This window comes from Nicotiana tabacum, chromosome 23, assembly GCF_000715075.1.
Source record: "Nicotiana tabacum cultivar K326 chromosome 23, ASM71507v2, whole genome shotgun sequence".
NCBI lineage: Eukaryota > Viridiplantae > Streptophyta > Magnoliopsida > Solanales > Solanaceae > Nicotiana > Nicotiana tabacum.
Genome location: NC_134102.1, coordinates 136,477,669 through 136,493,161, shown reverse-complemented (window position 1 = coordinate 136,493,161; position 15,493 = coordinate 136,477,669). Strand labels below are relative to the sequence as shown.

At 38.0% G+C, this 15,493-nt stretch overlaps 1 protein-coding gene across 1 annotated transcript; it reads right to left on the bottom strand.

The window, feature by feature from the left end:
* Positions 1 to 10,249: 10,249 nt before the first annotated feature.
* On the bottom strand, positions 10,250 to 15,145 carry LOC107829218 (G-patch domain-containing protein 1). The gene is made up of 11 exons (XM_016656687.2): positions 14,941 to 15,145; positions 13,978 to 14,062; positions 13,596 to 13,672; positions 13,474 to 13,501; positions 13,298 to 13,391; positions 13,151 to 13,217; positions 12,643 to 12,727; positions 11,757 to 11,938; positions 11,095 to 11,322; positions 10,895 to 11,008; positions 10,250 to 10,749 (listed from the first exon to the last, which is right to left on the bottom strand). The coding sequence occupies exons 1-11, from the start codon at positions 15,016 to 15,018 to the stop codon at positions 10,684 to 10,686; spliced, it is 1,104 nt and encodes a 367-aa protein (XP_016512173.1). The 5' UTR covers positions 15,019 to 15,145; the 3' UTR covers positions 10,250 to 10,683.
* Between the last annotated feature and the right edge of the window lie 348 nt (positions 15,146 to 15,493).

Here is a 15,493-nt window from a genome sequence, read left to right as displayed (position 1 = left end):
AGAGCTATTTCGCGGCTAATTTTGTCGGGTTTGGCTGGTTTTTGGGGCTGATTTGGGGGTTGTTTTAGGTGGGTTTAATGGCTGTTTCTGGGCAGCGGCTATGGTGGCTTTAGAGCTGCGTTCTTTTGTGGCTTTAGAGATGATTTTGTGAGGTTTTTCAGCTGGGTTTGGGACTGATTTTCGTTGCTTTTGGGGGGCTGGTTTAAAGGTGATTTTCAGGTGGTTTTTATGAAGTTTAGATGGTATTTTTCATGGTGTTTTTGGTGAGTTTCATGGCTGAAATTGGTGCTATTTGGTTGAGCTTTTTAATGAGGTTTTTGGGTTAAGTTTCATGGAGGAGGCTGGCTGGAGGAAGAAGAAGTAGGCCTTAGGATTTTTCTTTGTTGCTATCTTCTGTCTCTCTCTATCTTGTGTATTTTCAGATCTCCTTTTCTCCTCCTTTTTGTGTGTGTTTTATAGCTGAAATGGGGTATAAGATTTGTGATAGGAGACAAGCATAGGGGACAAGGAGTGGGGAACAATGGAGAGAGTAGGGAGCAAAGTGTGGGGGGGACAAGTATGAAAGTGGAGTGGGGAACAAGCATGGGGGACAAAGCATGGGGGACAAGTATATGGGACAAGCATGAGGTACAAAGAAAAGTTAAGTGGGGACACGTCTGGGAAGCGGTAAATATTCAAGCACGGTCAAAAATTAGGTGCTCACAGCATGCCCCTCTTTGCTTGGAAACATTAAAAGTTTTCAGGAAAAGATAAAGTGAGACATGTGACTAAGTTTTGACCATATCGTTATTCAAAAGAGGAAGAAAATAAAAGAAAAAGGTGCAACTGAGTCCTGGTTTTGGACAGCCTACATATCCCAGGTTATAAGGGAATCAGGTCGTGTGTAGTTCAAGAAAAATAATGGAGTGATGAGTTGGAGAGTCGAGTGAGGTTCCGTCGAGGCTCCGGTCCGTGGTCTTGCTATTACATCAAAATTGAAAGAAACTAAACAAGCCTATCAACTATGAGTTACAAGATTCCTATCTATAAGTCTTTTGAAGCTTGATCTTGAATCTTGACTGGTTGTTCATGCAAGCTCTGATCTGAACCTTGATGCTTGCTAGCTGTAAGTGCTAGTTCATTCTTCTACGGCTTCTTTTGAGCAAAACGGGAAATGTGAAGCTCGTAACTCCAGTCATGTCTTGAGTAGTCCATATCCTTTCCATCTACTTCTGCATTTGGATTCACTTCTTTTCCTTTTCTTTTCTTTATTCTGGATTGAGACCTTTTCTTTTGTTCATCTCCAACACTGTGCCTCGTGGTAAACCTACTCAGACATCACAACAAACAAACAAACAAAATTTTTCTGCCCCAGTTTTCACTAGGAAAATTTCATGAGTTATTGTAACAAAAATTCTAAACTACTTCTTTATTGAAAGAAATAAAAGAACAGGAATGGTGTACCCTGCATTTAAGCTCAAATCAACTAGGGAATGAAGTATCATATATTGGAGAACACAGCTAGGGATTGGTGTAACCTATACTGGTAAGGAGATCGGGGATTGGTGTACCCTATACTGAAAAGGAAATATAATCAGGGGTTGGTGCCATGTATTACTGAAAAGGAAATATAACCAGAGGTTGGTGCCCTATATTACTGGGAAAAAGAATGTTGAATCCCCTTGGTGAAAAAGTTCTACCTAGGTTAAACTATGAAAAACAAAACTAGACAAAGAGTACTTCCACCCGGAACTATGAGCTAGATCCCCTAGGCGAAAAGGTTCTACTTGGGTTAAGCTATGAAAAGCAAGCTTAGGTGAAAAGTACTTCTACCCGAAAATATGAGTTGGATCCCCCTAAGAGAAAAGGCTCTACCTGGGTTAAGCTACATAAAACATCCTCAGCGAAAAGTACTTCTACCCGGAACTATGAGCTGGATCCCCCTAGGTGAAAATGTTCTACCTGGGTTAAGCTACGAAAGACAGCCTGGGCAAAAAGTACTTCTACCCGGAACTATGAGCTGGATCTCCCTAGGCAAAAAAGTTCTATCTGGGTTAAGCTACAAAAACCAATCCTGGGCGAATAGTATTTCTACCAGGAAACTATGAGCTGGATCCCCCTAGGCGAAAAGGTTCTACCTGGGTTAAGTTACGAAAAACAATCCTGGGCAAATAGTACTTCTACCAGGAAATATTAGCTGGATTCTCCTATGCAAAAAGGTTCTACCTAGGTTAAGCTACGAAAAGCAACCTGAGCGAATAGTACTTCTACCCGGAACTATGAGCTGGATCCCCCTAGGCGAAAAAGTTCTATCTGGGTTAAGCTACGTAAAACAGCCTGGGCGAAAAGTACTTCTACCCGGAAATATTAGCTGGATCCCCCTAGGCGAAAATGTTCTACCTGGGTTAAGCAATAAAAAATAGCCTGGGCGAAGAGTGCTTCTACCCGGAACTATGAGCTGAATCCCCCTAGGCGAAAAGGTTCTACCTGGGTTAAGTTATGAAAAGCAAGCTTAGGCGAAAAGTACTTCTACCTGAAAATATGAGCTGGATCCCCCTAAGCAAAAAGGTTCTACCTAGGTTAAGCTACAAAAAATAACCTGAGCGAAGAGTACTTCTACCCGGAACTATGTGCTGGATCCCCCTAGACGAAAATGTTCTACTTGGGTTAAGCTACGTAAAACAACCTGAGAGAAAAGTACTTCTATCCGAAAATATTAGCTGGATCCCCCTATGCGAAAATGTTCTACCTAGGTTAAGCAACAAAAAATAGCCCGGGCGAAGAGTGCTTCTACCCGGAACTATGAGCTGAATCCCCCTAGGCGAAAAGGTTCTACCTGGGTTAAGCTATGAAAAGCAAGCTTAGGCGAAAAGTACTTCTACCTGAAAATATGAGCTGGATCCCCCTAAGCGAAAAGGTTCTACCTGGGTTAAGCTACAAAAAAACAACCTGAGCGAAGAGTACTTCTACCCGGAACTATGTGCTGGATCCCCCAAGACGAAAATGTTGTACTTGGGTTAAGCTATGTAAAATAACCTGGGAGAAAAGTACTTCTACCCGGAAATATTAGCTGGATTCCCCTAGGCAAAAAGGTTCTACCTAGGTTAAGCTACGAAAAGCAACCTGAGCGAATAGTACTTCTACCCGAAACTATGAGCTGGATCCCCCTAGGCGAAAAAGTTCTATCTGGGTTAAGCTACGTAAAACAGCCTGGGCGAAAAGTACTTCTACTCGAAAATATTAGCTGGATCCCCCTAGGCGAAAATGTTCTACCTGGGTTAAGCAACAAAAAATAGCCTGGGCGAAGAGTGCTTCTACCCGGAACTATGAGCTGAATCCCCCTAGGCGAAAAGGTTCTACCTGGGTTAAGCTATGAAAAGCAAGCTTAGGCGAAAAGTACTTCTACCTGAAAATATGAGCTGGATCCCCCTAAGCGAAAAGGTTCTACCTGGGTTAAGCTACAAAAAACAACCTGAGCGAAGAGTACTTCTACCCGGAACTATGTGCTGGATCCCCCTAGGCGAAAAAGTTCTATCTGGGTTAAGCTACGTAAAACAACCTGGGCGAAAAGTACTTCTACCTGGAAATATTAGCTGGATCTCCCTAGGCGAAAATGTTCTACCTGGGTTAAGAAACAAAAAATAGTCTCGGCGAAGAGTGCTTCTACCTGAAACTATGAGCTGAATCCTCCTAGGCGAAAAGGTTCTACTTGGGTTAAGCTACGAAAATGAGAGGTATGAAAAGTAGTGATGCATGCTAAAAATAAAGAAAAATTGGAGATTTTAAGGAAACTTACCTTTGGTGATATTCGTCCTTTAGGAATCGCCATTTTGCACTGCTTTGTTCCTGCTTCAAAACAAAGAAAAATTGTGAGTTTTAAAAGTGATGGTCGGTTTGTGGCCTTGATGTCTTTGGAAGCTTGGCTTTGTGCCCATCTTTTTTTTTTATGGTTTCCTTAATACCAGCCTCGTGGGACTTAACCTTTTCAACTTTATTTTGACTTTGTGGCATTTCACTTTCGACTTCTTTCCTTAACACTTTCAGTTTCAGAGCACTGGGAACCTTTGGCTTTTCAAACTTTGCCAAAACGGTTAGCCACTTGGGACTTAACCTATTCAACTTCATTTTGCCTTGTAGGCACTTTCAATTTGATTTCCTCCTTACAAGAGTTTTTGATTTCTAAGCATCAGCCGCCATGGCCAGTCGGGGTCGACTTGATGTCGCTGCCGAGTCTGGGTACCTTTTTTTACATATTAGCTTTTATCAAACGAAAGCCCTGTAAATCAGTCTTGATATCCCTTCTTTGCCTTAGTTTTGGAACAGAGTTAGACCAAAATGAAATCAAAGAAAAACAAACAATGAAATGGACAATGAATTTAGACAAGAGGTATCCCTTTCGGGGAAGGAAAGAATGACTTGTCTGGAGTATATGCGGACTTCAATGAACATGACATGCCTTTTGGACTTGATGTCTGATCTGTGTAAACCGTCCGACTCTTAGAAATTCATCACAACTTTTGCCTCGAAACCTAGAAACCTTGTCCAGGATTGTCAATACCAATGGCTGTGAAGATCCTCTTTTCGATCAGTAGTGCCCTTTGCGGGTTTTCACCAGCTAATCTCTCTCATTTCTCTTCTCACCATCGCCTTATAGTGCCCTTTGCGGGTTTTCACTAACAAGACTCTCATTTTCATTTTATTTGCTCGCCATTGCCCTATGGTGCCCGTGAGGTTTTTTCACCAATAAGACTCTCTCATTTTATTTCTCTCATTTTGGTGGCATCAGATCCAAGTGATTATATCCTCCAATTCTTGAACATTCTCGTTGATTGATCAGAAGGACTTGAAAAGGATTTGGGTAAAAAGGATTTGTATTGAATTACAACTTTGGAACCTCTCAGGAGAAACCATCGCCGAACCATTATAACACATATCCTAGTTTCAACTTTTTGGGGAATGTAGATTTTTATTTTGGTGTGACTGAACCCCAGAGAGAAGCTGCCTACGTATCCTTTTGGAATCAAGTCGGACGTAGTTCGATTAACATGAACTTGTTTGATTTTTTTTTTTCTTTTTCTTCTTCTTTTTTTTTTTTTTTAAAATAACATCTTCAGGTTCCAAAGAGGGTAATCAAAGAAAGGTAACCGGCTCAAAAGGGTTAGCAAAGGGTTGATGGTGTTTGGATAGCGAGAATGAAAGCCTTCATCATCCCAATCAGAGAACATTAATGCTATATAGAGGGTCAAACATAGTACCTTTTGACTGCATCCGCATTGACGGTTGTTTCAGGGACACTTTCTTCGTTGCTTCCCAGGTACAACGCTCTCTTTTGCAGTACTCTCATTACAATGTATGTACCTTTCCAATTTGAAGCCAATTTTCCTTTAGCTTCTTCATGAGTTGGGAGGATACGTCTCAGAATGAGTTGTCTTATTTTAAATTTATTGGGCCGCACTTTCTTGTTGTAGACACGGACTATTCTTTGTTGGCACAACTGTCCGTGGCAAATTGCGGCCAATCATTTTTCATCCATCAGTGTCAATTATTTCAATCGGTTCTTGACCCAATCTTTATCCTCAATCCCGGCTTCAACAATTATCCGAAGAGAGGGAACCTCAACTTCGTTCCAATTTTCTTACAAGCCTTGTCTTCAAAATATTTTGTTTCTTGATCTATTATTTCGGGGTCTGACAACATTTTAGGATCTGGGCGTGAAGTTCGCAAGCATGTCATGTCATTAAAATCTGCATTAACAGAACTAAAAAGAGAATAAGAAAAATGACAAGATTAAGAAAAGAAACATTCCCCGACAATGAAATATTAATTTCATTTGATTTTTTTTTAAAAAAAAAAAGATTTTAAGATAGAAGGGTTTACATCAGAAAGCAAAGCAGTGAAGTAAAAATATTCGGATTAGATCCTGAAATAATTCGGACGCAGAAAAGATAGCAAGACCGGCTACCGAGACTCCCATATGAAAAGAGAACTTTTCAGGTTTGGCGCCCGTTTTTAGGTTTCTCTTCTGTCTCGGCAATGGCTGCAATGGCCTTCAGTGCCAGATCAAATTCCTCATCTTCACAGATTATTCCGATTACTAGCCCATTGGTGTGAGTAGGCAGAGAATTGTTCATCATGTTAGGTGCCTCTTCATCCCTAAGCATTATTTCCTTGACATTGATGAGGTCTTCCACTGCTCTCTTAAGAGTCTAACAGTCTTCTGTATCATGTCTGATTGCTCCAGAGTGGTATTCACATCTAGCGTTAGCCTGGTGCGAATGGGACTCAGGATTTGGCCGGTTCGGAGCTACTGGCCACAGTAGACCTAGCCTGACTAGCTTTTGGAACAAGATCGAGTATGATTCACCAACAGGGGGTAATCCATCTCGGGAGGCTCTCTCTCTTTTCTTTTCATTTTTCCTTTTTTTTGATTTTTTTTTTCATATCTTGATTTTTTTCTCTTTTTGTTGTTTTTCGCTCTTTGTTTTTCTCTGTTATTTTTTTTTTTCACTCTTTCTCTTTCTTCTTTTTTTCCACTCAATGTTTTTTCGATTTTTTTTTTTTACTCAATTTGTTTATGGCTATGATCGAATCCGATGGGAATTGCCTACGTATCATGACGCCGCATGAATCAGATCATTACGTAGTTCAGGAATACCGGGACAAAGTACTTAAGCTAGCACTTTTTTTCTTTTGGAATGTTTGAAAAGAAGAATTCTTAAAGGAGAAAGAAAATATTTTTTTTTTGGGATTTTGATTATTTTTGTTTTTTGGATTTTTTAGGAGAAAGACTTCTAAAAAAGGAAAAAATATATATTTTTGGATTTTGATTTTGATTTTTTTTTTCAAATGAAAGACTTCTAAAAAAAAAAGAAAAAATTTTTGATTTTTTTTTTTCGGTGAGAAATCAGACCCGTGTAGTTCGGTGGATCAGAAATAAAATAGATAAACTAACTCTTTTTTATATACAATTAATCCGACAAAATTTTCTAGCAAAGAAAATATTTTTTTTAAATTTTTTTTCAATTGTTTTGTTTTTTGGAATTGGTGAAAGAAAAACTTCTAAAGTAGAAAAAAAATATATATTTTTTTTGGATTTTGGGAGAAAGACTCTTTTTTTTAAAAAAAAGGAAGAAAATATTTTTGGATTTTTGGTCTCTTAAAAAAAACGGAAGCTTCTAAAGAAGTAATTAAAGAAAAATATCTTTTTGGATTTTTTAAAAATTGGGGGCCGAAACCGATGAGGTTTGCCTATGTATCTCACATCCGGTGAGAATCAGACCCGCGTAATTCGGTTAAAATTGACTATGTACTTCTTCTCTTTTATTTTTATATGAAAATTAATCTTTAAGAACCATATGCACTAAACCACATCATTTTTTCTCTCTTCGTTCAACCGATATATGCTAAAGTCGGTCGACAGGCAAGCCTCCCAAATAATGCAACAAGTAGCACATAACATGACATAATGGTCTCCACAAGGTACCTGTCCTAAAACAGAACTTGGCCCATGAGTCGAGCGCTGCTAAGTCAAATGCACATGATACAAATAAAGAGTAGCCTACTAGGGATATTCATTGCTTGTGGCTTGTTCTTCTAAGTTTGTAAATCCTAAAGGAGATGGTATCTAGACCTAGCTTACTCGGGCGGACAACCCGAGCCGAGGAGCGTCAAGCATTACCAGTAGTAAAACAGCACTAGCTAGCTAACGGCTCTCCCGCTTAAACATGTGTGACTAAATCCTTCACCAGAAGCTGGTAGGCTAACTGGTTTTACTCAAGACAGAAATTTTGTGATGCGGGTAAGTAAACACAACATAACTAATTATCAAAAGACTCAGTGGGATGCGAGATAGGATACAATTTATATGTACAGTTCAACAATATCAAGACAGTAAAAAATGAACAAGTAGCACATTAGTCCCAAATAAATCACAATATATACAAAAATTAATAAAGCCAAATAAAGTCAATGTACAAGCTCGAATACTTGAATTCCCCAACAGAGTCGCCATAGCTGTCACACCCCTTTTCTACCCCCAAAAGATAAATAATGTATTATTGATTGTGGATGGTGGGTTAAAGAGTTTCTCCAATTAAAGTGACAAACTTGAATAGGGATTATTTTATTTACAGAGTCGCCACTTGGAATTGATTTTTTGGGTGTTCCAAGTCACCTTTTGTTTGAATCCCTAGTCAAAGGAAGATTTGACTCTTTTATTATTGGTCTGCAAAATAAAATCCGGGTAAGGAATTCCGTTGACCGGGGAGAAGGTGTAAGGCATTCCCCGAGTCCTGTGGTTCTAACACGGTCGCTTTATTGACTAAAATTGGCTTGAATTAATTTTGGACAAACTGTGGTTTATTGGTTTCCATGTTTTATCTATGTACGCTTTTATTTCTTGATTAGATTTATGAAAATTATCTTGAAACGAATCACGTGTGTGAATGCGTTTTGTTTATTGTGCCAAAATCATGTCACGCGTATGTGTACACAATTAATAGCATTTTATTATTTATTAAGATTGTGTGGCCAAAGTCGCGCGAACGTGTACCTTGATTTATTTGTGGGATCATATTTATATCACGCGAATGTGTACATAATTACGATAATTTATTTATTAATACGCGCCTAAAGCATACTAGCGATTATTAAGAATTATGTTTGTTTTTTTTAAACTAGTTTTGAGATTATCGTGCGGCTTGAGAATTATGGAAGGAATTATTTGGAAGTCAAGAAATATCTTAACTATTTAAAGTATTGAAAAATTATCAACATTTAGAGATGTTTACTAATTACTACTCTATCTTTGAAATTATGAGATATTTACCTATTATGGAATAATGGGCTAAGTATTAAGCTATGACTAAAATTATTGGGCCTGACAGATTTATACTCAATTCAGCTCATGTCTAATTCTTTCCTCTTTATTAAATGTCGTGGCCCATTTCTAATTTTTTTTTTACCTAACGCCACGGCATGACCCATTAACACTAATTATTTCTTTCACCAAGCCACGCTAATCTTCTACACCTGTACAACTGTAACCTAAACAATCATAAAAATAAAATAAAAACAATATTGAATTGAACTTTCCGCAAAACAGAACAAAATCAACGACATACTAATTCAAACAACTAATAAGACAAAGCGACAAAAAATCAAAGAAACCCCAACGCAAAGCATGATATTAGGAGTGAAAATAGTAAAGAAAGGGAAGAGTGAACCTCTAATGAATTCAAATCTTTGCAATATACATGAACTTCATGACCGGTGCTAACGAACTACGACCTCATTGGCGGCCTCAAACTCGACTGAAATTTTGGCACTGTTTCACGGTGAAATTAGCAGCAATTTGAGCTCCTGTTTTGGGGATTAAAGAGTGGTGAAAACTATGATTTTCGTAACTAATTTTGCGGGTTTGAGGAGAGCTGTTTCGCGGCTAATTTTGTCGGGTTTGGCTGGTTTTTGGGGCTGGTTTGGGGGTTGTTTTAGGTGGGTTTAATGGCTGTTTCTGGGCAGCGGCTATGGTGGCTTTAGAGCTGCGTTCTTTTGTGGCTTTAGAGCTGATTTTGTGAGGTTTTTTAGCTAGGTTTGGGACTGATTTTCGTTGCTTTTGGGGGGCTGGTTTAAAGGTGATTTTCAACTGGTTTTTATGAAGTTTAGATGGTGTTTTTCATGGTGTTTTTGGTGAGTTTCATGGCTGAAACTTGGTGCTATTTGGTTGAGCTTTTTAATGGGATTTTTGGGTTAAGTTTCATGGAGGAGGCTGGCTGGGGGAAGAAATAGGCCCTAGGATTTTCCTTTGTTGCTATCTTCTGTCTCTCTCTATCTTGTGTATTTTCAGATCTCCTTTTCTCCTTCTTTTTGTGTGTGTTTTATAGCTGAAAATGGGATATGAGATTTGTAATAGAAGACAAGCATGGGGGACAAGGAGTGGGGAACAATGGAGAGAGTAGGGAGCAAAAGTGTGGGAAGACACATTGACAGATCTAACATTAGGTGCTCACATTGAGAGATCTAACATTACTTGCGCATTTTAGTGGAGTTCACCTCGACCACAAGCAGGCAAAGATGCGAATCTCCAAATTAAAAAAAGAACAAATTCTCAAAGGAATCAGACAATCCCGAAAAGACACTGAACACATCCAGACTAATGCTGTTATCTTGTGTCAAGTTACCGCCCACAGGAAACATGCTGATTGGGCAAGCCAACGAGGTAGTTCACACAATCAACCAGACAACCCAGAGAGCCAATAACTCATCTCTCATCTATGTGCAATAACTTTAACAATTTATAAAGGTGTAACAATCAAATAATTGGGCATCTGTTCATAATACAACTTATATTGACCTTTATACTGACATCTATTCCTTGGCCTATAACAGACAAATGATAAATAACCCAAGAAAAAGGTTTAAAATAAAACAAAAAAAAAAGGGAAGAAAAAAAGATCAGGGAGGAATGCAGTGGTACGGAAATAGAAGAAAAGAAAAAAAAACAAGGGCAGCTTAGTGGATGAAGAAAAGACTGCCTAAATGCGTACTTTGGCGGTACGCAATGCTGCTTCTTGCTATATCTCAGTAAAACAAAATGAGCATTAAGTGGAAGACTCAAAATCTCCACCTAATTGTTTTACTATCAACCTAGTCTTGGTGGCCATCTACATTTCGTCACAGCTAATCCCACAGGAAAGGAAAATTATTTCAGGCCCTCTTTACAGAAAGAGACACTCTCTTTCCCTCCACTGAGAACTTGTCACTGCCTTCAAGCTGCATACAAGGAAAGAAGTCATTTGAGCATGCCAAAAGAACAATAAAAAATTCATTGAAAAGACCGAATGAATGATATCTCCTGCCAAAAGACACTACAAGATTGCATTGGGAAGGCATGTCTGCTAATGAAAATGTACTTTACCTTGCGCTTCAAACAACCAAGAGCCTCTTTTTTAGTGAAATTACACAAAAGATCTGATGATTGTTCATCAATTAGCACTTTAAGCTGCTTCAGCTTTAACGAGTTCCCAGGTGCCTGGAGTGTGGGTTATCAATGAAGGGAAGTCAAGACATGGCTTCGGATAAATTACTTAATCAGTGACAAAAATAATCTAAGGAAACCTGTTTCAAGAGCCGTTTACACAATTTCTTCAGCTTCAATTTTGGTTCATCATTTTTGACTGGGTCACTGATTTCTTCATATTCTGCTTCCATGGGAGGGTTTGAATCAGAAGAATCTTCTTCATCGCTATCATCAAAGGACGTCTTTTTTCCCTCAAAGTAGCAACCAGCAACCTTCTTTGGCCGGTCCTTGATACCAAGTCCTTGTTTTCCAGTTGTGGCTGTGTTCTGCAGTTGAAAGACATTGTCATTATATTTCCTGATGAACTTCTCTTATGCTAACATGCATCACTAGAAAAACATCAGCAAGAAAGTTAATCCGAAAGATTCATGCCAGAATAATAAAAAAAACTGCAACCTACTAATAAAAAAATCAATAGGCCCCTTGCACCTTCATTTGTTACCTAGACAAATGTATCTTATGGCGTTCCAGTTACTCTCTGTAAGGAATCAGATCCTGATAATATTTGCCAGCATTACAGTTATGAAAGGATATAGATGTATTAGGTGACGTTAGTAAGGATACCACAACATAAGGCTCTTAAACTTTAAGCTTCATTAGCAGTAGTGCCACATTTATGTTGTAGGGCCAGTTACAGTTCAACTTATTAAGCAATTAGAGAGCAAAACATATGCTTCTTTCAAATGGTTGGAAAGCATACTTGCACAAGGTTGTAAAGATTTTCTTGATCCTCCTCATGGAATGTGGTCCTGTCACTGAAGTCTCGCATCTTCTCGGACGAGGATGACTTTTTTCTTCGAGCTTGACTTCCAAGAAATCCTCCGGAGACAAATCCATTTTTATAGCCCCACCATTCTGGGGGAACACCTTGATCTTCATTCCCTGGCAAAAGGAATTATTTCAGTAAACAATCAGCAGCCAATAAGGAAATTGGGTGCTTCTGACAGGACCGCATTATTTATCTCTGAAAGCACAACCAGGTACCACAAGTATTAAAACCCATTTCATATCAACATATCCTTATTAAAAGTATGCACACACATTAACACAGTTACGAACTTACTCCCCCACAACGATACCACCATCCTGCAAGAAAACATAAAGTATGTATAGACTTGATAGAGAAACAGGAGCTACAATGCAGGTCAGATAGAAATTAGTATTTATTCAAATTTCCAAAATCCCCTTCAACCAATCACTGATCTCCCCACTCCCATCACCCAGACAAAATAAATCAGTGGAAGAATACACTCTTCCTATATTGTTTATGGGCCTTGATATGATAATTTTGATTAGAAACTAACATAGCAAGAAAATATCTACTAGATCAGAGGAGGTCTCCTTATGATATTCACTGTGATTATGGCTTGTTATCTAGGAAGTCCTTACCGGATGATAATTAGGAAATCAGCTACTCCGCGGTAGCGTAGGGAATTACTGATTCCAGCGCAGGATTTGCACTCTTCTCCCTCCTTTTTTTGGGCACTCCTCTCCCTCTTAAAAACATATTTATAAACAGCAACACTAAATTTGACCCAACGCATTTTCACATGCCTAATTGCTCAAATAACATATCTAGAACTTACAAGTATCATCTGCAACAATAATAGTCTCCGCCGTATCTGGTACCTTCTGATCTTCATTTGTCGAAGAAGTCTTTGACTTTTTGACCTACAGAACATGCATATTTGGCTAAGCAGGAAAAAAATTATTGAATTACAAGCTTTGAGTCAAAATAAGGCTCAAGCATGAGCAAGTGAGCGCATTCTTTTTAGATAATGGTCAATTTGAATATGTAATCGAATAAGACAATAAGCTGGAATACCAAGTCAACCATTAAATCATACAAAAAGAAAACCAAACCATTTTCAATTATCAACAAGATTCCTAGTTTTTATGGAACAAAGTATACAGGTTTTGAATGGACAAATACCCTAAAAATATTATGTTTATTGACTGTGTATTGCAATAACAAAATTGTAACATCCTAGTACTCTCAGAGATAATATCAGAGTAAATTGCTGGCGAACTTGTTATATCACTAATCCGTATCCATATAGTGGAAACATCGTTTTCATGCAAAAGTAAACTTACAAGAATTCCTTCAAGATCCTGAGATGAATATGAGTGCACAAGCTTTCCTCTCTCCCGTCTCTTATATCTGGTGCACAGAAAAATAATATTACAATGTGTTCCAGCTCATACATGCGAAGAAGCATATACCGACATTAACTTACTCACCTTCCTTGAGGCCGAGTAACCTTAGCTACATTCACTTGTTCGCCATTAGAAGTTCCTGTATTTGTGTCATTTTGCACTTCTTTTTTCTCTTTTACTGTGAGAAGCACCAAAAAAATTCATACAACAGACTGAAATGGTTTAAATATAACTTAAGAATGATTTCCAATTCAATGTACCTTCATCGTTGTTGATTTCAGCCGTTTGCTGCCAAATATAGAAAACAGATGTTAGTCATATAAAATATTAGGAAACAAACTTGGTGAATACATTACAACTCAAAGTTGAAGAAGAGAATTACCACTTTTAATCCTTTCAGGATGCTATCAAACTGAGCAGTATCAAAAGCCCACTCATTTGGTTTTTCTGTACCGATACCTATTTCATAATTCAGAAACAAAAACCAGCTAAGCATTGACTTCTTAAAATATAATAACAAGGAAGATAACAAAATTTCTTTTAATTTCACTTACTACCTATAATGCTAAGGAGTTCTTATTTTGTTCCATTGCCTCCCATTATCTTTCCTATGCTAAGGAGTTATAATTTTATTCCCTTGCCCCCCCCCCCCAACCAAAAAAATTTATCTTTCCTTATCCCCCCCCCCTTCCACCCCCGTGAGAGATAGATGTTCTCCCCCTCTATTGCAGCCACGCAACAAAAGAGGTTACTCCATAAAAAACCTGCAGTGTCTTGTTTGTTCTGAACTCTGACATATCCTTTGATTCCTTGCTTGTTCTTGCCCAAGCCTTCTCCTTCTTCCCATCCCTATTAACCGCATTTCATACATATTACAAACAAGTATATTTAAGGAAAATTGCAGAGTAACTAACTCAAGTTCAAGCAGATATATAACAAACGAAATACAATAGATTGAATCATTTAATAATCATAGTTCCATCATTGGTTCGTTGCAATTAAATCCATCAAATATACAGATCATGACAAAACTTCAGAATGAAAATATATATATATCCTACATGTAGACAGTCTCAAAATCAAAAACTCAGGACCACTCCCTTGATCTCATAATAACAAAATGTATGGACACTAAAAAATCAAAAGCCTTCAGCTTCAATATTACTATGTGCACAGAGGAGCTCCCATAAACATTACTCCCTATGCCCCAACTTATATGGCACACTTTCTGTTTGGTCTGTCCCTAAAATAACGTCACATTTTTATATTTAGAAACAATTTAACTTTAAAATTTCCATTTAACCTTAATGAGATGATTTAAAGACACACAAATGTCTATGGCTTGTTTTAGACCACAAGTTTCAAAAGTCTTTCTTTCTTAAACTCCATGCCCAATCAAACAAAGCCACATAAATTGAGATGTAGGGAGTAGTATTTATTTAAATAAAAAGTATATCATCACCTTCAACTCAGGCAATTTTGCTTGCCGCACACATATTTAATTCTTTCTATGATTCATTACATGTAAAACAAAAATAATATTTTTCATCTCTTATTTGTTACACGAACATGAAAATTCATCAATTTTAAAACTGAAATGACACGGATCAAATCAGAAATCACATTTATAACCACACAAAAAAAAAAGAATTTTGCAATACAATTAACTCATTTCACATAAATACCGCAATTCGAAGCGTATGTGAAAGAAAATGAAAATAGCAAACCATTTGTTTCATGAGACGGAAGGCGGCGGACTTTCTGGCAACTCCGACATAGCAAACGGGAGCTTCCGGCGCCGCCATAGCCGATTAATCGGAGATAAAAATCGTGTCTTTTGTAACGCCGCTGTTCCTCTCTAGCCTTATAGAAAACGAGTTTCAAAACCAGAGAGGAAGAGAGGGTTAGTGAAAGAGAAAAGAGGGTTTTAGAGCAAGCAGCTCGAGACCTAATACTCTGAAGTGGAAGCAAAGATCCGTTACTGTTTGATTGGGCCAAAGGCTGAAAGTTCTGATTTTAAGACCCATTAGGTTGCCCCATCTGGATGCTGGAAATTGACCCAATAAAATTGGCCCAAATAATCAAAGGTTGGCCCATAATTCGGGATGTCAAATGGGATATTTACAAAAATAGCCAACCCGCAGGGATCTTTACAAAATAGCCAACCCATATTTACTGTTTACATTTCCTAACCGGAAATAAATAAATTATACATTGATTATACACGATCACTCATATATTATATATGAATTATATATATCAGTTTAAGTGATCGGTGGG

What these genes read in the sequence shown, in the direction of transcription:
- LOC107829218 (XM_016656687.2), bottom strand. Translation starts at nt 15,018, where the DNA reads ATGGCGGCGCCGGAAGCTCCCGTTTGCTATGTCGGAGTTGCCAGAAAG. An exon ending in TGAAATCAACAACGATGAAG is followed by an intron (nt 13,392 to 13,473) that starts GTACATTGAATT and finishes TGCTTCTCACAG; the next exon opens with TAAAAGAGAAAAAAGAAGTG. An exon ending in GTAAACGGCTCTTGAAACAG is followed by an intron (nt 11,009 to 11,094) that starts GTTTCCTTAGAT and finishes CCCACACTCCAG; the next exon opens with GCACCTGGGAACTCGTTAAA.